The following is a 24,857-nucleotide window of genomic DNA, read 5'->3' on the forward strand; positions in this document are numbered from 1 at the left end:
TCATATTATGAGAATGGAATTTCAGTAACTTCATTTGTTGGCGGCAATCCCAATGAAAACAACAGTCTGCAGTCATTGCTCTCATGTAGTTTATAGCACAGCATTTATACAGTATGCTGCCTTTAGTGAAACAATTGGTGATATAATGAAAAAAGTAAAGTCGAGTGTACGCTCATTTCCAACAGTATGGTGCTGAATTTAGCAGTATCCTTCCAAGTGATGGAAGAATTACTAAATGCAGACCAGTGATGTGAAGTCCTGCAGTATTTACCAGGTTGTAAACATAGAAGGGCCACTTCACATAAAACTTCAAGACAAATTCTTTTAGGTGAAGCAGCTTCCTCTTCATATACCCTAGTTTCAAAGAGTTCCAAATATTATACAGCCACTTTTCTTTCATATGATATTCCTCTGTATAAACTGAGGAGACCAGCACTCAGTAACTTTCTCAAGAAATACAAAAATTTTGAAACACCAGAAGAAGCGACATCAAGAAAATGGTATGTGTCTTCTTGTTATGAAGAAATGCTAAGAAAGTTCACAGCAGAACATGAAAATACAAAGTTTGCATAAGGAAAGTGGGAAACATTGTGGTAGCTGTGCTAGAAAAATGATGAAATGGTTTCAAAGAGACATTTTCTATTAGCATGTAAAAAGTATCAGCATCAAATACATGACAATGTCTCACTTATTCAATGAAACTCTACTGCTGTAATGGCCAAATTGGGTGAAATCTGAGAGTGCTTTACTATTATCTGCTGATGCTGCACCACACATGAAAATGGCAGTTGAAGGCCTTTCTCTAAAACCTTCGTACATCCATATTTAAAATGGATGATGGTGGGACATCAGCTGGTATAATTTGTATTAAAAATAAAACTCCTCCAGCTGTACTTAAGATTCCATATTTATTTGGTTAATAGTTTCGACGTTGCGTCAACACCATCTTCAGACCCTTACACTTTGATGATATCAATTGTGTGTGGCTGAGTACTAGAAGTCCGCAGTGAGACCAATACTTGCTCCACATGGATGGAGGCAAAAAATCTCTAAAATTGTGGATTTCATACTACATGTAAAATTGTTAAAGTTTTGGAAAAATGAATGTGTTCAATAGTGACATTCCTTTCATGAAATATGCAAGGCTATCATCATGTGATACTGAAACATCTTTCTCTCTGTATCTTGCATTGTTTTGAGACAACTTGTGATGGAAAACAGAGAAAGTTTCCATGGTTCACTGTAACAGTGAACTGTTTCAATCCACCACTGCATTAGCACGATTGGTGAGTATTTTTTTAACATTAAGTATTTACAGTTTTGTTATATTGAAACAAAATATTTTTGAATTTGCTATGTATATTTTTTTATGTTTTCCTGTGTAAAAAACAAAATATTTTGAGGTTTTTTTCTTATAAAAAATCCATTTCCTAATAATGATACACATGTCTGCTTATTGCATCCTGATGCAATGTTTCCACCTTGGTTACCCATCTGTAGTAACTTATTTTCTTGCCTGATGCAAAGGTAACGGTTCACTGTTGTTCCCTTCCTCTTTCCCTTTCCAGTTCTTAGCAGTGTCCACTTACGATGTTTTGTTCTGTTCTGTTCACCAATCTTGAAACATCTGAAACTGGACATCCACTGGTGTACTCCAATTTAAAGAACTCCTTCCACTTAAAGCACACAAATTTGTGATCTTGTCTAGTGGGGGAATTCCCTTCAATACCTTTTAAGCTAAAGAATGTGTTTTTTAACAATTTTTTACATTAACTCTTGTGTTGAGACATAACACACCACTCTTAAAACATCAATACAAACACACTCTGCTTCATAACAAAAGTTTACGGGTGCAGAACATTTCCAGTGCTCTAAAACACGAAACTTCACAATAAAAGCTGAGAAACACTGAAACAACTAATGTTCAATGCAAAGTGCTGCCATTTACTGACTGCATGGTGACAGTATACTGTAACTGCCAACCTATTGGTGGTGTGAACTTGGGCAATGGCAAAAACTAACAAACAGTTCTAACATGGCAATCTGTTAGATTTGGTAACTATTAACATCCCTAATGTACCCTGCCACTAACAGACAAGTCCAAAATTAGATTTCAGCAAGTCCTGTGTCTATTTCCTGGATTGTCCACCCGCTGTTATTCTGTGTGGTACAAAGTGAATTGAAATAATACATTGCACCATTAAGATGTTAAGTCAAGTCAGTGAAACACACAATACTCAGTAGAATGACTTGGGTTTTCACCACTGGCTGAACCCCGGAAGGTGTTCAAGTTATAGTGAAATTCCAATAATAGACCACTTACCTGAAACTGATGTGGAGGGTAGCACAAACACACATACCAACACTGAAGATCTCAATCTTTCAAACAAGCAAAGGCTCTATTTCCAGTTTAAATATGCATGCACACACATGCTTGATTGTGAGCATGTCTGTGGCTACAGCAAAAATGGGCAGTTGTCTGGCCAGACATACATGGTAGGGGAGGGAAGAATTGTACTGTGATGTGGTAAAGGTGCACATAGCCAGAAAGGCACAAGGAAACCTCTGGAGGCAGGAAAGTGGCTGACAGGTGGCACTCTCAGTACCAGTGGCACATTGAGGATTAATTGTGGTAACAATTACAAAAATTACGGAAGACTCCACCCCCTCCCCCCCCCCCCCCCCCCCCACCTCCGCACCTCATGCAAATAAGTCCCGCTGTCTATGAGAATAATAACGAAGTCAACATTTAATTCAACAGTTCAAATATTATTGAGTATTTGGCATAAAATGACGTATAAGATCTGCAAACACTGTGGAAAACTGTATGTAGATCAGTCATCTAAAGATGTGGCAATCATACTGTCTGAACACATGAAAAGTTGGATACTACAAAAGAAATATTCAGCCTTGCCAAGACCTAATGGAAAACCCTGCATCTGAGGCACAACATGACATTCATCATACACGAAAGATAGGGAGAAAGATAATATTACTGGACACATAAGAAATCAGTAAGGATACAACACAGAACACTTGCTCAAGTTCAAACCAACACAATTATCCATTTACTCTCCGTTAAATTAAGTTTGACCTCAGTCAGTAATACCTGATTGCTGAAGCAGCTCAAAACCAGTTAGTCAGTCTATAAAAACTGTTGGAGAATGCCAATAGTGTTTCCTTTTTTTTCTTAAGTCAGGAGAATAAGCTCAAGAGAGTTGATCAAAGAGAAAACTGAAGATGTATTCCTGAAATAAGGACTGGTAGAGACCATAAAATACATTAAGCATGCAATCACTAGCAAATTCTAACTCAAACACATCTATTTATTCTTACCAGCACTAGATCCAAATTTGCACCAGTTATCTTGATTGTATGATCATCAACAGTCACCGTGTACTTATATTCCAGAGTTGCATCACTGGTGGAGAAGCTATGTAAAAGTTTACTTCGTCCTCCACCTGGAAGCGGAACAACATGCATATGTTAAAATAGTTATTAAAATTACAGATGAATGTACTCTCTGCACTAAATTAACAGTGTTGAGGTTAAAATTAGCCACCTATTTCTAAAAACAGTGTGCAAATTTAATTACACATCAAACTGAAAATCTCAATATCTTATATTAATAATGTACTCAACACAGGGTCAGATGAGACACTTAAACTGATCCCAATTTCTACTCAAATTTGTTTCACTTAAATCTCTTTTAACCCTTTCAGGTACACAAGAAAACTAAAGTGCTAGTGATTAAAATTTTTGTATCTATGTGGTAACTGGAGGTTTTATAAACAAAATATGTTATTATTTCAAACATTTTTATTTGTACTGCTAAAAGAAAAAAAAGCTGGGACGTATTTGTCCCTATGGTCCTTAAAGGACAGTTACAGAACACATTACACTTAATACATCGAAAAATTACATAGGCTGTGTGTATGTTGTCTGTTTGATGCGAAATCCTGCAAAACAGTTTCTGCTTGAAGTAAAGCACAAATTAAGACCACACTGTTCACAAATATTGTAAGTGTGATTTTCAACACACTTTGAAGCACAATGAACACATCTCTACCTTATGTCTGATTTTATCATTCAGTGCTCTGGACTCTTTGGATTGCAACTTGTCTGCAACCTTCTTGAAGTTTTCACTACTACTGATAAATTCCTTTGTCGCCTTGAATAATTTCCAATTAGATTTCTTGCAATGCATTGTCCGAACTCTAGGGATGATAGAGTTGATTTGAATCCTGATTCTTCTGACAATTTTGAATATATTACATACGCATTGTTTACACTAATGTCAAGAAGATCAAAGAAAATTCTCAGGTAATACTTAATCTTTGCCTTCCTGTCGATCTCATAAGTCACTTTCTTCTGGTCCATAAGGTCCACCCCTCCCACTCACTTCTTGTACTTTCTTATCATAAGAGGACACTGAACATTGATCTTTTCAGAAGAACCAGACTGACGCCTCTTCACTGTCGTACATGGTATTGGGGAAATAAAATTAGTCAGTAGAGAAACTGGCTTGTTATCCACCCATTTGAGGATTGTCAGACCATTGCTACTGAGACTGTATGAATCACCTCTTTTCATTTCTGTGTCTGGAGGGAATGTCTTTGGGATGTTTTCATGATTGGTGCGCACTGTTCCACATGATCTGATATTTTGTAAACCAAGGTAATACTGCAAAGCTGCAGAGTTAAAAAAGTTATCTGTGTAAATTTCACATCCCAGTCCAGATAGTGATTTTGTCAGTTGAAGAACTACTGACTCACCAAGCCCTACTTCAGGACCTGAGGTTTGTTGTTGTTGTTGTTTTTTGTTTTTTTTTTTTTGCCCAGTGTATAAATCACACTCAAATAGGTAGCCAGTTTCCGAATCACATCTGCACCTCATTTTGAAACCCCATTTGACTGGCTTATTTTTGACATACTGTCGCATAATATTATGTCCTTTGAATCTGATCATATGCTCATCTACAGATTGAGCCCTAGTTGCACTAAGAGATTCCTGGAAGTTTTTGTTCAAATGGGTAAGTACAGGTCTCACTTTGTATGTGCGGTCTTCCTTTATTGACTGTTCTGCATTATTGGAAAAATGTAAGTACTTTCGAATCTCTTCAAACCAATGTAGTGGCATAATCTGAGCTATATAAGGAACACCTAAATCGGGTTCAGTTGCCCAGTAGCTTCTAAATGCAGGCAAAATATGGTACCCCATTACCAGGTTCATACCAAGAAATGCCTTGATTTCATCTTCATTTGTGCTGAATGCATTGCCTGATTGTTCTGCATACCAAATACTTTCAGGAATTAATATATCATGCACCAAATCTTTTAGGCCAATAGTGGAAGAAAAAATTTCAAATGGCTGTGGCATTTCACGATTTTCACTGACACTAAACAAAAGCACTTTCACAAATTCTTGATTCATGTTATTACTGAACTGTCTTGGTTGGTAAGTTCTGGACCATTTAAATTCTGGTAAATCTGGAAGGGAATCAGGTACCTGAGCATTTGGTTCTGATATTTCGTCTGTATGCCTTCTTTTGCTAGGTGGGCTACCTATTTCTTTTTCAGGATCCTCTATAATAACATGTTCTCTTTCATCTTCCATACCTCCTTCAAGAAAAATTTTATCTTCTTCATCCAGTAACAGATTATCTTCGTCATCACTACTGCAAGCCTCCAAAATCTGCATAACACTTTCATCAGTGATGAAAAATTCTCTTTTTCTGGAGCACATGATCTAAAATCAGATTTGAAATTATACCAGCACAAATTTTTTCTGCTTATTTAATAAAATGAAAGATAATTAATTTTCAACCGAATTTTACATAGCGTTCTGCTCATTTTTTTTTTTTTACGTAATAGTAACGATTTCATGACATTCAAAAACAAGTACACAAATTACCATTGTGGTACATTGGGACAACTATGACCCAAAGAATGAAAATAAAGATTTCCACTGATGAAACACAGCCATTTTCTAAATGAATGGTCTAAAGTAAAAGAGAAACTTATTGAATATACTTTCCAGCTATGACAGTAAGGCAGGGAACACAATACGCACACAATAAGTGAATAAATTTGTGTGTCTGCTCGAAGTGAGAACCACCAAAAATAACCGACGACTAATGGTAGTTATAGTAATTGTAGCCACCGAAGATGTACGAATTAAAGAAAACAAATGTCTCTGTTTCAAGTAGAGCATCTGCAGCACATCAACTGTGATTACAGTCCAATTAGTAAGGTGATTTATATGTGGGACAAATGTGTCCCATGTATGTGAAAGGGTTAAATCAATGGCAACAATTACCAACATGAAGCTCTTAATTCTTAAATGGACATTACAAAGATCTTAGCATCACAGAATAAGAAGCCACAGTGTTAATATTTACTACTAACTTATCCCTCCTCTACAGAATTCCTCTGCAAATACTGCATCTGTAACTGAATCTGTGACAAAAAGCTTAAAGGTTCATAGTTTATTGACAACTGCATGACTAGGAACAGTGTACAAAAATTTTTGTCAATGTTGGCCAACCATTTACTACATCCCCCCACTGAAAGGAAGGAATCAATCAAACCTCTGGCACTGCCTCAGGAGTTAGAAATGTTAGTTAGCCAATAATCACAGCTTTGCCACTGAAGGTATTACAACATCTGGTATGTATCCTCAATGAAATGTGGTATACAAGCATTCTGCAAACAATATGGGTCACACAAATCGCTTTGCCCACACTCAAGCGACAAAAAAGAGCCTGGTTGGGCCACCACATCTTACATCAATTGCTGTATGATTTTGAAACAGCAAATCTCGGGACAAATATACTGAAATGTGACTAATCATGGCTGGAACACAGCTACCTACTGTCTTGCACTACAATTTGTTCACAAAAGGAGCAGTGGGCATCCATTACTTATGTAACATAAACAGCACGTCTTTGGTGCATTCACTCAGCATAGCTTTCCCACAAGTCTTCTTTGTCATCTTAAGTGCACATGAAAATGTATAAATTCTTTTATTCATACAGAAGTTTTGTGCTCCCATAATCCCAGATACTTGTCACAGATAGGGGACTAGTCGTATAACTGGTTGTGCTGTTACAATACTGGATTGTTGAGATATCAATGTCATCTGGCACACCCAGAGCAGAAACATTTATTCACAAATATTTATAGCACATTGCTCAACTGACAATGTTGGAAGACCATATGACATCAGTAACCTTGACTACTACAACTCAGACGCCATGGTACATTGACAGCAGGTACCATCTTATAGGGTTTCAAGTAGCAATGAACATTCTCCATGCATTGTCCCATACTTTGTGTGACCTCTCAGCAGTGTGTCAGTTGTTGATTGATGAATACAAGTTGCAGATCCAAACTCGGGTGCCCCAATTGTTTAGAAAGCTGAGTAACAGAAGATTCCCTGAACCAGTCATCTCTCTACTGAAACAAGGAAGTACTGTTGAATAGTAACTGCTATTTCACAGGATGCTTTCTTACTACCCAATTACTGAAACCAGCTCTTTGCAATGTCTGTCAGATACTTGCTTTTTGTAGCAACCAACTGCTATCCAAACTTGAAACATCAGACATTAGTGAACATATTCCTGACAACCATACAAATGCAGAGACCAGATGAAACTTAAATATTCCCTGGCAAATTGAAAGTAACTGGTCAACTACATGTAGATGGCACCTTCTTTTGTATCGGTCTCTCAATCTCTAAGAAGAATGGTCATTTCCCCTACCTCAGAACACGCTGGTGTTTAGGACCAAAACTTTGGCTATTGTGCAAGCTCGCAGATCAGTGCAACACTAGGATTGAATTACATTCCCATCATATCTGACTTCTAAGTGTATAACCAGCTATTGACATCCCAGCAACGTTGAGTAACAGCATTGTCAACTGTCTGAACACAAAGCTGAAGGTGTTTGAGCTATTACAGGAGCGCATTTCAGCTGACTTTCTCTTGAGGACACTGCATTGAGGCATCAAAACACCGAGCACATTGATTGCCTTCACAAAGATGGTCTTTAACAAACTGATATAGAATTCTAAGTTTTTATCAACTATCCAAAAGAAAATTAATCTTTTAAAACACGTTAATCTACCAACTGCAATTTCTCAAGGAAAAGGAGGTGGAACAAAAATACTAAAGCATTAGAAATGATTCACAAGAAGAATCAATCGTTCAGGATATTTTAATATACAGTCAAGTGGCAAATCAAATTTTTGTTATGCAATTTTTCCCATTTTCAAGTGGTCTACCACAACCTTCCACTCACCTACAGGTGACTGATAGCCAGTAGCCATTTTTTGTTGGTTGTTTGTAACTGGAAATTTCTATTGTAACAATACACAGTCAAATGTAAGTCTTAAACGGATCTTAAATTACTGCCTGTAGCTTAGCGTGTGAGGATAATTATATGCTCAAATGGGTCATAAATATGAACTTAGTGAAACAATTCTTACCAAGAGTGGAAAGTCTATTGCTTTCATCTGATGCACTACTATTTAAGCTGCTACTTGAATCACCAACCCTTTCTTTTTCATGCTCGAGACGTACTGGTGAGGCATTGCGTCTTATTGTGTCCTCTATTAAATGCTTTGCGTAACTGTGAAACAGAAAACTTATGGATTTATCTTGAAAAATAAAATCATTTACATACATACACAATCGTAAATTTTACCTTTAAATGCAATTTCTGACAGTCAAATGGTTTTTTCGAAAACATTTTCATATTGCATAGTTAAGTTCTGTTACAAATTAATAACATATTACCCACTCAGTTCTTAAAAGGTTGCAATCATCACAAAACAGTGTTCCAAAATTCAAAGCCATACTTTTCCAATTGAACTAAATCTTAAGAATTAAATTTCCAATCACTATTAAAATCTTGTAAATTACAATCTTTTATCATTATGGACTGAATTCATTACTGCTCAGGCAGCTATAACAATCCCCTATAACTTTGGCTGTTTGTTAAGTTCATTTTCTTTGCATGTCACATCTTTGGCCCCATAAATAGTTCAAAGGCCGAAAAGAACAAGATGTCCAGGCAACTACTAAATGCAAATTTTAACACTATTATTGATTTTACCTGTATTTGTCATACCTAACTTCTTTGTCTAAATCAAACAATGGAAACTACAGAAGACTTTCTGGCCCAAGAAGCTGGAGTTTGTGGTCATATGTGCCTGAGGTGTGCTACTCTCTCTCTCTCTCTCTCTCTCTCTCTCTCTCTCTCTCTCTCTCTCTCTGATGAAGGCTGTGGCTGAAAGCTTTATGCAAGTGTCTGAATTGCGAATGTCTGCAACTTAACGTGTCTTCTTTGCAGTAAGCAGCAATCTGTCTCTTCTTACATTGTTAACTTCTTTGTCTGCTTTTGCTTAATGTGACTTCTGTATCCCAAAGCTCTTTGATGCAACATCTATGCAATTTTTTATACATTATTCATCTCAATGTAATTAATCTATGGATGTAATTTTAAAAGTGATGTTCTGTAAGAATGGAAATGTTACAACTTTACTTGTAATACTGGTTCATGCACAGGAAAAGCAGGTTTGTTATTATGTAAAACACGTAGGGAAGTCCCCCTACAACAAAAAGGCTCGGTGGATAGAAAAGATGCAACGCTCCTTTGTGGCACGAATTAGTCGGAGGTTACCAGGCAAAGTGCTTGCGTCTTGTTAACTGAATAAGGCAAGGGCAGCAAAATTATTTTATATAGCCTCAGATGTGGAAGAAATTGGGCTTATTATTCATCGCACTCATTAGTTAACTCTGAAATGCAAAAATACGACATCAAGTAGAGAATTTTCAGAGCTTGTTATACAGAAAGACCCATGGATATTTTTGCTGCCTTTTTTTTTAATAGCCCCAGGAGATCAACATTGCCACCACATTCATCTCTCAGAATCAGTTGAGAGCTGTTTAATTCCATGGGGCAGTTACGTATTTCATCAATTAATAATACATTTGTCATTTTTAAAACTTGTTCTGGGCAAACACAGTCATTTATCTAGACAGGGTCCTATTCCAAGTGCCGCAATAATCCAAATATCCTCTTTTATTGAAACGAAAAGTCATTACCTTCCTTAATAATATCTAACAACTTTTGTGGAGTAGTAAATTTTACAATTGTTCAGTAAGCCTAAGTTTTGCAAGAAATGATTTTAAGTGTTCAGCTCAAACACTGCACTCGTTGAAATCGTAGTCTTTGTCCTGCATTGGCGTGGTGTTATGGGATACCCTTCCTCTCACCAATCTGTTAACTCTCTGGGACAGAATGTGTGTACCCTAACTGTGTGCATTAGTGTTACTGATGCTGAAGTCAGAGGAAGTTTCCTGAATGTTTGCAAATCATGTAACTGAAGTGGGACTGGTGTTCACCTAGTGGGACATGGAAAACCTGAAACATCCAGGTGGATTCAATCTGGGGATGGAGCACCTTTCAGATGTCTTACCTCATGGATGAAGCCCACACTGTTTCCCATAGTGTAGAATGCTATTATGTCCAGGTGAAGAAAGTTCTTTTGGAGAAATGACGAGTTGTTTAAAGTTTAAAGTGTTATGCAGCAAAGTTTCCCAAGAATGCCATATGATGTCTTAATTGTAGATTTTTACACACACACACACACACACACACACACACACACACACACACACACAATAAATACTCAAAACACATAATTTCAAGGTAGTACAACACTGTACAACGCTGCCTCATATTTTGCAGGTTCCATTTGTCGACAGTGCCCAACAGGAAAAAAAATCAGCATTATGAACTAATTACTCAAGATTCACATTTAAGGAAAACTCTGATTTAAAAAATAGTTTACAGTACCACCATTATTTAAATATGATTCTGTAGGAGTTCTTGTGGAATGAGGAAATAAATTTCATTTTTATCATTCACAATGGGTTTAAAAAATATTCATGAGCTTTTGGTAAGCTGGAACATGGATGGCATTTAAATATGCCAGTTCAGCATAAAGTACTCCAAGGCCTGTAACCCTCCCCTGCATGAGTTCTGCAGCAATGCTGTAGCTGGAATTATCGAAAACGCATGCAACATACAGCAAATTAGTGATAGCAACATCAAGAACTCAAAGACAACAAACTACTATAGTTTCTTTAAATTAAAATTTAAGGAACAATCTACACGATGCTTCGTGTAAAGGAGCACACAACAGTAAATTCTGCAAATATGAATCTTGATTATATATATATATGTCCAACATGCATCAGCCATCAAAATAACCGCAATGAAGATCACCTTCCATCTCCCAAAATGTTCACAGATGTACAAGCAATCACGTAACATCATTTTTCTTTTGTTGTTCAGTATGAATTTCACTTCTCTTAAATTATTATTTGAACTATAATTATCAGTAACTATTTTGACATGAACTGAAAGAGTTCACTAACTTTATTTTTTCTTCATTGGGACCAGTTATCTGCACCAGCCTCTCCTTTGCACCAGGATTAACTGAAACCGATAAAAGTAGTATATTAATATACAGCCCACTCAGAGGTCATACCAATTAGTCAATTTCGTACTGACAGTATTATTGCAGGTTAAATTATCTGTGTCAGGTGGATGTAGTGTAAATATTTATTTCGAATTTTCATATTTTGCACTTACTACCTAGTGTATTTAATGTATTTATTATATGGCCTTTACAAACTTTACTGAATTTCTTTTTGCAGGGAATCCACGTGAGAATGCACTAGTTTCAATCTATCATCATAACTATGTCACACAACACAAATGGCCTTACAAAACTCAAATTGGAAAGTAAATAATGAAGATCTTGAAACATTACAGTAAATTTAATTACTTATGAGGGCAAATCCGAAAGTAAGTTACAATAGCCCGTCGCGATAGCATGCTGTGTGTTGTGACCGTGGCCAATGTGTAGCATGTGACAATATCTGCTGACACGTCCAATAGGACAATCCCATCACGTTCTGCATGCAGGGTGGGCTAGGCTCAATGGCGCATCAACTGGATGTTCACTCAAAACTGGAGTGAACAATGATCAGATTTCTATGGGCTAAATGGCTGAATTGCACAGACATTCACTGTGATATCACTGCTGTACATGGTCAGCATGCAATCTCTTACCCATGTACTGTGAATTGAGTAAGAAATTTGACAAGTATCGTGATGGCATGTCTGCAACTTCCAGTACGTTGCTAATGTTGATTGTGTGGATGTGATCATTAGAAAGGATCAGTGCGTAACACTCCAGGAAATTGCCAGCATGCTGAATATTTCCTATGGTATTGTGTTGTCCATTGTTCACCAACACCTTTGATATCAAACTGTGAGCCAGATGGAGCCCATGGCTGCTCACAAGGGACAATGTTTCCAATAATCACTGGAATTTTTGCAATGGTGTGTTCTGTGATTACTCATCACAGGGGATGAAATGTGGGTCTACCACTTCATCTCCGAAACAAACAGAACATTAATGCGATGAGTGCACACCACATCACCACAAAAAAAGAAGGCCAAGATCCAACATTCAGCAGGAAAGGTGAAGGCCACTGTGTACTTCGACATGGAGGGTGTGGTGCAAATGGAATTTATGCTGCAAGGCACAACATCAGTTCTGCTTCATATTGTCAAACATTGCACCAGATGCATAAAGCAATTAAAGAAAAGCAGTGGGAAAAATTGGGTGCAAGTGTGATTTTGTTGCACAACAATGCAACATCACACTCAGTCCACCAAAAGTCAGAACTGCTGCAGCGTTTCAAGTAGGAGGTACGGCAATATCCTCCATACAGAACAGACCTAGTGCCATGTAGTTATTATGTGCTTGGCAAGATGAAAGAGGATGTCAGTAGACGATGATTCCGAAATGAGGAGGTGAAAGCAGCTGTATCCAGGTGGTGATTCCGAAATGAGGAGGTGAAAGCAGCTGTATCCAGGTGGTGATTCCGAAATGAGGAGGTGAAAGCAGCTGTATCCAGGTGGTTACACAGCGCTGGTCAGAATCAAAAATCTGGTTACCCGTTCCGAGAAATGTTTACTGTCTCTTGACGACCGACTAGGTGGAAAAGAGAACTTACATTGTATGTTGTCACAGCATGTTGCCTATGTGAATGTGGTTTAATTAAGTTCCTAACTTGGAAGTGTAACTAACTTTTTGATTCACCTCTTACATTACAAGTACACAGAGTAAGAGCTACAATTTGTCATTCAACACCAAAACAAAACAATATAAATTTAGTTATCACACATGCAGTTCTTTATGTCTTAAGTAAATTTTTCCCACAGCTATTGGATTTGTGGCTAAGAAATCAGTATTTCTGCAAGGGCCTATATGCTGGCTAAAATTAGAGATCAGTATATGGGAGAAGAAGCAGTCACACTATAAAATATTTTTAATGTTAAGGAAAGTCACCTGCAACCTGATTTAGGAACTGATGTCAGAGAGCAAAATACTAAGAGTTAAGTGGGTTGGCAGCGAGATTATGACCTTATGACAAAAATTCTACGCATTTTCTTATACAAATAACAGCATCAGATTGAAATGCAAAAGACATGCTACAGACACACACTTCACATTAACATGCAAGTCACACAGAAAACAATATTTTCATCTTAATTTGACTATTTTGCAATGAAAAGGTGTTTCACAATCAGTAAAAGCGTTCTCACTGCCTAAAATTGATTCTTTAATCATTTTTAAGTCATCTACACGAGTTTCTCCAGGACTAGCATTTAACTTCAACAAAACAACAACAACAACAACAACCTGTAAATGCCTGACAGTTAACAAAAAACCAAAATCCAGAAATGTATGGGCTGTGGCTTTCAGTCAGTACTTTTGAGCTTCTATTTATATCCGAATCCCGCTCCAGCTACTGCCGGGTCTGGGTGCTGACGAGTCCTCTCCATTTGGCTCGGTCCTCCCACCAGTTTTCTTCCTCCACTTGCTGCCAGGTCACACCTCTCCTTTCAACAGATATTCTCACTCCCATTTTCCACCGTGTTCTTGGGCGCCCTCTAGGTCTTTTCCCATCCATCTTTAGTTCTTCCATAATTTTGGGGAGTCTCTGCCCATGCATCCTCTTAACATGCCCATACCATCTTAATCTCTTTCTTTCAATTTCTTCTCTCATACTTTTTTGTTTGAGGTCCTTTCTAATCTCTACATTCCTTACTCTGTCCATTCTTGTTTTTCCCTTAACTGCTCTGAGAAATTTAATTTCCCCTGCTTGCAGTCTGCTCCAGTCCCTTTCTGTCATTGTCCATGTTTCTCCATCATAGGTGACAATAGGGATGTAATAATTCTTATACATAAGGAGTTTTGCTCTTTCTGAAACTTCATTATTCCAAATCAGATGTTTTATTGTTTGGTAGAAATTGCCTCCCTTCTGTATCCCCCTATTAATTTCGTTAGTTATTCTTCCATCCCTAGATATTTCACTCCCTAAATAAGTGAAACTTTCTACCACTTTGAGGGGTTCTCCATTCAAGGTAATATTTCCGTTGATTCCTTTCTCCCTTCCAAATACCATTACTTCACTCTCATCTTTATTTATTTTTAATCCATACCTTTTCATTATTTCCTTCCACGCATCAAGCTGTAACTGTACATCTACCTCTTTATCACCCCATATTACCATATCACCTGCGAAAATCATCTTTTTGTCTTTTTCTTTTACTATATCTTTAACTGCCCTATTCATTCCCTCCATCACAACATTAAAAAGCGCAGGAGATAGAATACTTCCTTGCTTAAGTCCTTGTCTTATTTTGAAGTATTCAGAGTTCCCCAATGGTGTTCTAATTCTACAATTGTGGCCCCTGTACATTGTCTTTATAACATTAATGTATCCATCTTCTATATCTATCTTCTTCAGTTCGTCCCAGAGTCTTTCCCTGTTAACTGAGTCATATGCCTTTTCTATGTCTATAAAAACCATTATCACCCTCTTGTTATACTCCCAACTTTTTTCCATCACTTGACGGATAGAAAATATCAGGTCGATCGTGCTCCTTCCTTTCCTAAACCCATGCTGTTCTTCACTCAGCTCCTTTTCTATCTTTTCACTTATTTGATTTAGTAAAATTCTTTCAAAAATCTTGGCTGTATGGCTCATGAGGGTTATTCCTCTGTAGTTTTTACAAAGTCTTTTATTGCCTTTCTTGAAGATGGGGACAATGTCTCCTGTTCTCCAGTCGTCAGGTATTTTACTATTTCTCCACACGCTTGATAGTACTCTATACAGCCACTGCATTCCCACTGGACCTGCTGCTCTTATCATGTCCACTGATACTTCATCAGGTCCTGGGGCTTTCCCCCCCATTCATCATCTTCACAGCTTTTTCCATTTCTTCCCGTGTAATTTGTCCTAATTCTGCTTCCCAACTTCTCTCAATTTCTTCATTATTTGTTGTTTCCTCATGTACCCGCTCCTCAGCATTTAACAGCTTCTTAAAATGTTCTTTCCAGAGATCTTTTATATTCCCTGGATCTTCAATAATGGTACCGTCCTCTGTTTCCATCTTTTGAGCCTCTGTATGAGGTAACTCTTTGATTCCAGTTTATTCAGTAGCCAGTATGTGTTTTGAAGTATAACACTGTCCACGGCAAATAACAGCTAAAGAAACTACAATTTTGTTTACTGGGAAAGACAGGAGCCCCAGCTTGTTTGTGTGTATAAAACAGAAAACTACCTACAAGTAAGCAAGCGAAACAGGACAAATAAATTTTTCAGAAAAAATTTCTCCGGAATGCACTTAAACTAAAACTACAGTTTATGTTCCATTCATTGCGTAGTCCACTTTCATCCTATCTGCTGTTGCATGTTCAAATTGAACTGACAATTTTGGCTTTGTTTGGCTTGGAAAAACAATGTTATTTTCACAACTTTTTATCAGATAATACTTGGATATCACCAGACCCCTTTTAATGCTTTGGCTGCCACGTCCGAGCCCAACTCAGGTCATGTCTGATGATATCTCAGGCTGCAATTTTCACAACATGTGAGTTACCTATTGCTTGAAAAGTGGACAAGTACCATGGGAACAGAATGTATGGATGTCTTGTTATCTGTCCCTTGACATGTGCTGCCTTCCATTGTTATTCTCTATAATTACTTCAAAAGAAAGAGCTGCTGTTGTGACTGACAGACATTGTGTGTTGCGCTGTTGTGAGATTAGAGTGTGTATTTGTTAGATTCTGAAGGTGGTTGTAATTCTGCTACAAATATGTCACATTTGCTGAGTAAACAAGAGATTTTGGAAGCTCCAGAAGGCGAACCTGATTATGGGTCAGCGGGGGAAATATCTTTCTGCAAACACGTTGAAGAAGTTCTTGTTATGGGGCAGCTACAACTATACAAGTCCATTTTGAAAACTGAAGAAATGCACGACAGTTGCTTATAATTCACAAACTTTTAGTTTGTACACAATACAATTACAATTTAGTTATGTTTATTTGTTTTTATCTTTTCTTTTTTTTATAGAGGAATCTGATAACAAAGCAGCATCCAACATGGGTTTCCAAGATTTGATCGGAGAAGACGAAACAATATATTGGCAAAGCAAGCACGAAAGAAAGAAGCTGGCATTGCCTTGATTGAAGTATTCTGGCAAACAGAAAAGTATGTTACAGACTTTTCTATACAGAAGCCAATGACACACAAAAAACTTTTGTTTTCCAGCTGCTTTAATGAAACATTCAGTTCCAAAGGGTGTATACATTATTTTGGGACACCCTGGATCGGCCACCTCTAACAGATGCTGTACTTGCAAGAGCGTCTAAGTGCCAAAAGTGGACACTAAACTCTGGGCCTCTGTTGCGCACTGATGGGCATACTATCACATTTTTGACAACCATTTGTTGACTTATTTACAGGACAAAGTCAACTTTGCTGAATTTCCATAACAGAATAAGTTACAGTTCGTATCTTGCTGTTTTATTTTCTCATCAATGAGAACTTTTGCCTCTATATAGTGCAACTGTATCTTATCACTTTAGCTTGTCAACAACCCTGTAATATCAGGCAAATTTTATGATCTTGAACTGACACAAATATTAACTCTTTTGCAGCTGTGGGTGTATATTGGATAGGTATAGACACTCCACTTATGTTTTCCTACAATGCTGTGGATGCCCGAGTGCTTCCTTAGCTGCCAACCTCTCACTGCTGCTGTCGAGTTACTTCATTCGCTGAAAACCCCATATCAATATCTTGAATCATTTATGAGATATGACAAGTTATGACCACATAATTCGTGATGCGCAAGGATGTGAATGGGTGCATCACACACTAGCATCCTTCAGATATAAAGCCCAGTAACCCAAGAATACAATGAGATCCTTAAACTCTCAGTTTTACATAAAATTTTGTACACAATGTGTTTTTGCCTCTCCAAAATCTTTAAAATTTTGCACAATGTTATACTTAATTGAATGCTGGACAGTAAGTATTATGGATTACAAACAGAAATTCAATTCCTTATCAAGTGAAGATGTCCTGTTAGATGTGCAAAAACTGAATTTTTTTCACCCAACAGTTTGTAGATCAGCCAGAACACCTTCTCTCAGCACCAGCTCCAGCATTTGGTGAGCAGTACAGCCATAAGAAAAGCAGCCTCAGCACAGACTGTAAAGAGCTTGTCTATGGCAGTGAGAGAGTTAATTACCTACTATGACATGCTGAGCTACTCAAAGAGTGTGAATATCAAGGACGCACTGACAATTTTTCGAAGAATCTGACGTAAACATTTGCACTAAATTAAATCTTGCAATATATCATTTAACATCTTTCAGAGCATTATTATTATTATTATTATTATTATTATTATAACAATTTTAAATCACAGAAAGACATTGCTCTGTTAGGAAGCATTTAGCTTAATGTTAAAAGCAATTTACGCTATAGTCTAACTGCTTCCAAGCACGAATGTTAAAATGCAATGTGTGTGTGTGTGTGTGTGTGTGTGTGTGTGTGTGTGTGTGTGTGTGTAGCCTTTTCATATGTGGTACAGTGAATATATCTTTCCTTTGCTGAAGGTCTACTTTTATCCCTTCATTATTTTAATCATAACAACTGTATTCCAATTTACAAATGGAACCCCTCTACTTAATAATTTAAAAAGATAATGATGAAGTGAGATTATATTTGCAGGATATGTTACAACTAAATGCTGTATTTGTTCTTAGTTGGACAGCTTGCTAATTTCACTGATGGTATGTTGAAGTGGACTTATTTATTTATACTAGTGCGAGCATAATTTGGAAACAATCTCAGAGTCAGTTGCCAAATAATGTTGCACTCTCATTTTTCTTGGCAAGTCTTAGAGGCCATGAGGCATCTAGAAAAGACAGACACTTGTTTAGCAAATATGGGACATGCATAAAATTCAGCCTATACTTCACTGAAAGAGCACATGCTGGCATGGTAGCTTGATAGGATAACCACTAAACAGAAGTCTTAATATGGAAACCCTGCAAATGTTACACACCTACCCTGAAATGGAACATTACATCACAGTGACAATGTAACGACTACTAGACTTTAAAATTAACTGTCACACAACATCTATACTATTTCCATTTGTTATGCGATAAGGAGAATTTTTATAAAAATTTATGCATTTCAGAAACATACAAACAACACATTATTCATATATTTCTGCTCTCCATAGTTGGATGTATCTGTAGTAAATCATGGCAATGTAGTTACAGGCAATACAATACAAGCAAAGAGCACAGTACTGTTAGTTGAAAATGAGTTCACCAGCAACACACTTGTTAAATAATTATCAAGTGAATTTCCATGCTACATGAAGACAGTTAAGTGCTGCAAACTTTAAACTCAAAAGCGAGTATGTTTTACCTCGCTGAAATGATATGATCGTTTCACTCAGCTCTTCTATCATGTGGACTCTGCGCCCTTTGATGCCCATCACTACACACAACCATGAAAACACATTTACACTTCATATGAAAACATAGCGAGTTTCTTATTAAAAAAATCATTATATGAATTATGATCTTGCATTTTCAATTATGTGACTTCATTAAGAAAGTAATCATCGCTAAAAAGAAAAGAAAAGAAAAAAAAAGAAAAAGAAAAACAGGTCAACGTAAAGGAGAAACAAATCTTATTGCAGAACGCACCCAACACATGTTACACATACTGTCAAACATATAAAATATTAAAAAGTATATAATGTGGTAGTTTACTAGCAAACACTTAATACTGAAAAAAATTCCAGTAAATTACCCTTTGTATGATAAGGAGAGCAGTTTACAGATAAGCACACCAATCACTAAGCTTCCTAAACAGTCACATTTTGAAAAATATTGGAAATTCAAATTTCCAGAGCAGGAAACTTCACAAAAGTATAAGATCTTTTTTTTATCATGTGTATGTTGTCTTTAAACTTCAAAAATGTTTTCAATGTATTAATTTCTTATTCTTTGTCTTCAACAAAATATGTTAAATACTACAGCAATCTATTTAATCAATAATTAGGCTATATTAAAAATAAATTATAGTCCAATCAAAATTACTTAGTAGCTGACCCAAACACTACTGGATCATTCCATCCAAGATGCAATTCAGCATCTCATACACAGATATTAAAACCACAGAGATCAGCTTTGCACATTGCATGAAGCCGAATTTTTGAAGGCTGCAATTAATCATTGCAACTGTGTCACCAAAGTAATAGATATAACAATCATCCATAGTATAGCGCCCTAGCACAGTGCTTGGTGTATATACCATATATGTGGAAGGCGTAACTTGTTAACTGCAGCAATTTAAAAAACCTATTCAACATACTGATTATTATTTTTATTCAAATAATTTATTTAAATGTATTTGATTTCCAATATTTTGCTGCATAATTTTGAAAATCTTATTGACTTTTTACTTGCTCTTACTTAATTTCCTTGTGTTGCCTGTAATCTGCAAACACAACCAGGACTGCTTGTCTACTGGTAATGTGGCACCTCTAATAGTCAGTGTGAGCATAGTTTCAGGCAACCAATGATAGCGAGAAATCAATTTGCTTTTGAGCGGAAACTGAAATTCTTCCACCTTGCCATGAACAAAGCGATCTTGATTTTAGTTCTACAGCAAATTGTTGATTGTTGTTTTCTCAGAATTAGTGCATTGCACATCACAAAGTCGTGATTATGTTAGGAAATTAGTTTATGAGGAACATCACGAGTTCAATATTTTCCATACATTGTCAAAAGTGTGTGGCCTAGAACAGCACAGTACTACTCGACCTTCACAGCAAATCTATCGGTGCTAGATGAGGTGGGCTTTGTCTGTATTGCAACTGAGTTCCTAGCCTTGCAAAACCTCCAGGAATTATGCTGACAAGACGAAAGAAGTTTGAAAAGAATCCTGTAAAAATTTCTGTGGGCCACGGGGCTCATTTGCTACAGCATAGATTTGTAAAACACAATAAAGACAAATTAACAAATTAAACAAGTGTGTAATTTACCATGCATTTGAACTGTTTTCTATGTACTTCTCTACTGTAACAACTGTTGCAAATGAAAGAACACAATTACTAATGGAAAGCTTACATGATCTTATGTCCACAGTGTGACAACCGACTTTATCTTATTTGCCAATACTGCAAACTGCTGTAAGTAAAATAAACATTTCTCTTGCTGTCATGACACCATGATCTTCAGTTTCCTCTACTATTGAGAATAACTGAATATTTGCAGTTTCCTTTACAGTCAGTAACTTCATTTCTCAAAGTACCACAAGATTCTTTGCTATACTTCCTACATCACACACAATCTTGTGTCATTCACTTTTTGCGGTTCTGTGAGGAAATTCATTCCAAGCAATTTGAATCTCTCTCCATCTGGCAGGCAATTCCGTTTATTGAACAATAGTAACCTTACACTATACTATGTATTGCCCAATGTATGATTTTTAAAGCTCCGCAGTCTTTTTCAATATATTGCGCAATATGTCAATTCCATTCTCAGACAGACAGTATTACTGCACAATACTCTGCACTATGCAATAACTATTGAGCATCAGAGGGTGCCTTAAATTCAGGGCTACAAAATGCCTCATTTGCCACTGTTCACTCATTGATCACTTATTACCAACTATCAACAGAGCATCATCTTTATCTGTCCATTATACCTTGCAGCAGCTGCTTCCAACATTGCTCTGCACTAGTCATTAACAGCATTTGTTACGTGACCCATCATGTTTGTGGGTCACCTATAACTGAGCAGTAGCCTACAACAACTGTGGCAACACTGTAGCAGAAAGTGACACACTTCAACTACCAAGTAATTTCAATTGGACTATAAGTAATTTTGGAAAATTTTATGTACTTGTGTATGAAGCAGTTTGTGAAAAATGTATTTCAGAGGTTGTGACAGTAAAGTCGAGCAACAGAGGACATGAAATTTCCGGTACCCTCATTATCTATAAATGAGGAAGTGTGTGTACAAATAATTTTATTATAATTTCAACAATAATTAAATGGACAAAAACTCATTTATATGTAGATGATATCTTATATATGTTCAAATATTTGAATTATTGTTTGTTTTAAGGTGTTCTTTGCTTGGTGTGCAGCAGATGAGAGTTTGACAGCACAAATGCCTACCAGGTGCTGCATGGAGCTACCAACACAGCACGGAGCACCAAGGAGGACCTGAGAGTGTTATATCTGTACAAAATTTTAGAGAAAAAACAGTAACAACAAATATTATTTTGAAATTGTCAATTTAGTATGAGCCTTGCTATTGCTCAATTCAGATGCCTAACTTAATGTGTGTGCAATAAAACTTCATTAATTTCACAATTTTATACATGCCTGGAGCAGCAAATGTAGGAAGAAATCGTCTTGTAAAATAATAAACAGTAAGTCAGCTGCAAAATGGAAGCTTTATTAAAATCCTTTTACTATGGTTTCAACATTTCATAGACGTCTTCTTCGGAAATATTGAAAACTGAGTTAAATGTTGTGGCAGACATATGTTAAAATACAGCCGAAAGATGTTAGTCAAATATAAAATTTTGCCTCCACAACAACTAAAACATGCACAACATGACTTGTTATTTGGTATTTCCTCACCAACATACAGCTTGTGCACTGCACATTTTAATTATTATGAAGGTGAAATTTTATATCTAACGCCTTCGGCTATATTTTAACGTACCTCTGCCACATGAACCCAGCTGTCAATATATCCATCTGAAGAAGACATTTTTACAAACGGCGAGACCTTGGTAAAAGGGGTTTTAATAAACCTTCCATTTTGCAACTGATTGGCTGTTTATTATTTCTACAAAAAAGGGAGTAAATCACTCCTGATTTAGATTTTAGTACTGACATACTGAAAAGTGGAGCTGCAGTTCTCAGAGAAATACAAGGTGTAACCAAATCCCCTTGTACAGCCTTTGAAGACAGATTGTGTACACCAAATTATATAAAAAAAAGTCTAGTATACATTGATACATGGTTTCTAAAATGCATGCCTTAAGTACTATGAGCACTTTTTCCATCTTTGATACCATGAAATATCTCATTTACTGAACAAGTGCTCATAGCTCTTAATGTACACATTTTACTCTCCATGTTTACCAGACAATTTTCTTTCTTTCTTTTTTTTTCGTTTCAATCTTTAAGGAGAGTGAAGATCTTGCAATGGAATAGATGTATTTCATAGTATGGAAGATGAAAGAGCTCTTAGCTCTTATGGTATGCATTGTTGTTGTTGTGGTCTTCAGTCCTGAGACTGGTTTGATGCAGCTCTCCATGCTACCCTATCCTGTGCAAGTTTTTTCATCTCCCAGTACTTACTGCAACCTACATCCTTCTGAATCTGCTTAGTGTATTCATCTCTTCGTCTCCATCTACGATCTTTACCCTCCACGCTGCCCTCCAAAGCTAAATTTGTGATCCCCTGATGCCTCAGAACATGTCCTACCAACTGGTCCCTTCTTCTTGTCAAGTTGTGCCACAAACTCCTCTTCTCCCCAATTCTATTCAATACCTCCTCATTAGTTATGTGATCTACCCACATTTACAAGAGTTTTTTCTTGTTTCGGTCTAAGGAACCTCTCCTCAAAGGCTGTTAAGGGAATTTAATTACTCCTTGTATAATAAAGAAAGGAGAAGTTTGAATCCCATAAATGTTACAATTGTAGGTTTTGAAAATTCGGAAATGAGAAGACAGACATTTAAAAACAAAATCTCATCTTTCATGATGTATATATGCAGACTGAAGCAACAAATGAAAATTTGTACCCCGGCCACAATTTCAACCCAGGTCTCGTGCTCACTAGGCAGAGGCACTAACCACTATACCACCCTGGCACAGTAGTTTCATACATGTGCAAGGAATACCCTAGCACGCCTCCCTACTCAATCTAAATTCCCATTCACGCCATAACTTCAATGTGCATGTATACATCACGGATGTTTGAGTGGTTTGATGCAGCTCCCCAGCCTACTCTATCCTGTGCAAGTGGCTTCATTTCTGTGTAACTGCTGCACGCTACATCCCTTTTAACCTGCTTACTGCATTCATGTCTAGGTCTAATGTATGCAAATGAAACTATTTCAAAATTCCTTTGCAAGTGACAACGCACAATAACAGTTAATGGATCTCAGAACTATTGGACTTTATTTGCTGCTTACAAATAATGTAGGAAGAGCAATTTAAACTAAAAACAAAAACCTTTACCTTTTCCTGAATCCGAGTTCCTTATAACTACCTCATCTTTGCAATAATTCTTTCCTGGTATTTTTGTTGGTTTAGCAAATTTCCCCGAGGCTTTTATAACTTCCCCTGGATTCAACAATGACGGTTGAGGTGTAGTTGGGGTAATGACTGCTTGGGCTAATGCTGTTGGAGAAAGAGAGAGTCCTGTTGCATCAGGTACTGGCAGCACTTCCTGCTAACATAAAACAAGATGAAGCATATACTCAGGAGTCAACGTCACTCATTGATATATTATATGTTCCACCACTACTTACTTCAACAGCACTCAGTTTAGGACGATAATAATTATTCAGATCGTCACTGGACACCCAGTTTCTTGCTCTTAATTCTATTATTTCTAACAGGTGAATTCTAGACACATAGTCAACTTTCTCATCTTTACAGCCGTTCCTGAAAGCTACAAAACATCTATCCAACTGATCTGGAAAAAGAAACAAAAAAGAAAATTGTCACTGTTGACATCAACAAGTGAACTGAGAGGTGAAAGATATACTGAAATATTTTCATCACAATTAGATAGGTAGTCATCTAAAAAACATATTCAGGTAATTCACTCACTGTGAAAAATCATATCTGCGCCAAAAATGGCCACTGTTTCCATTACAGATTTACATAACCATTCACTGCTTTGTACTCACCTCTGTTATTAATCCACATACAGCCTTCAGTGATTTCCGAGACATTGCTCTGTTTTTATATCATATTTAGTGGTGTAACATTTGCACCTCAAAGAAAACACTTTACCTTTACAGGATATGTATTTCTATTTACATAGTTTGAAGCAGCATCATCCCACTCTCTTCCTATAGCGACACTTACTTAACTTGGCTGTCTGCTGCCTACAACACATCAATATACCCAGACAGCTAACCCAGTTCATGGCACTGAATTACAGTTGAACACTGCCTATCTAGTGACTTCCAGGGGCAGCAAGAACTTGCTTTACAATGTTTAAAAAAATTACTGAGCAAATTTAAAAATGTAAAATGCAGACATCTTGGGTTGTCCGGTGTTCTGGCGGATATCAGCATCATTCTTGCACGATATTTAGGTAACTTAGCTCATAGCCTTTATCAGGT

The 24,857-nt window shown here is 36.9% G+C and overlaps 1 protein-coding gene across 7 annotated transcripts in view; it reads right to left on the reverse strand.

Annotated features, from left to right (window-relative positions):
* LOC124615613 (eukaryotic translation initiation factor 4E-binding protein Mextli-like) overlaps window positions 1-24,857 on the reverse strand; it is a 114,460-nt gene that overhangs the window by 51,335 nt on the left and 38,268 nt on the right. For 5 of the 7 annotated variants that reach the window (XM_047143614.1, XM_047143615.1, XM_047143616.1 and 2 more), the window contains exons 4-9: window positions 24,033-24,199; window positions 23,740-23,953; window positions 18,887-18,958; window positions 11,447-11,507; window positions 8,488-8,630; window positions 3,337-3,461 (exon numbers count right to left, since the gene is read on the reverse strand). In XM_047143614.1, coding sequence (XP_046999570.1) covers window positions 3,337-3,461; window positions 8,488-8,630; window positions 11,447-11,507; window positions 18,887-18,958; window positions 23,740-23,953; window positions 24,033-24,199 — 782 coding nt within the window. The remainder of the gene's footprint in view (window positions 1-3,336; window positions 3,462-8,487; window positions 8,631-11,446; window positions 11,508-18,886; window positions 18,959-23,739; window positions 23,954-24,032; window positions 24,200-24,857) is intronic. The other 2 variants (XM_047143613.1, XM_047143617.1) reach the window with 2 other exon arrangements.

The sequence above is a fragment of the Schistocerca americana genome, chromosome 5, assembly GCF_021461395.2.
Source record: "Schistocerca americana isolate TAMUIC-IGC-003095 chromosome 5, iqSchAmer2.1, whole genome shotgun sequence".
NCBI classification, from domain to species: domain Eukaryota; kingdom Metazoa; phylum Arthropoda; class Insecta; order Orthoptera; family Acrididae; genus Schistocerca; species Schistocerca americana.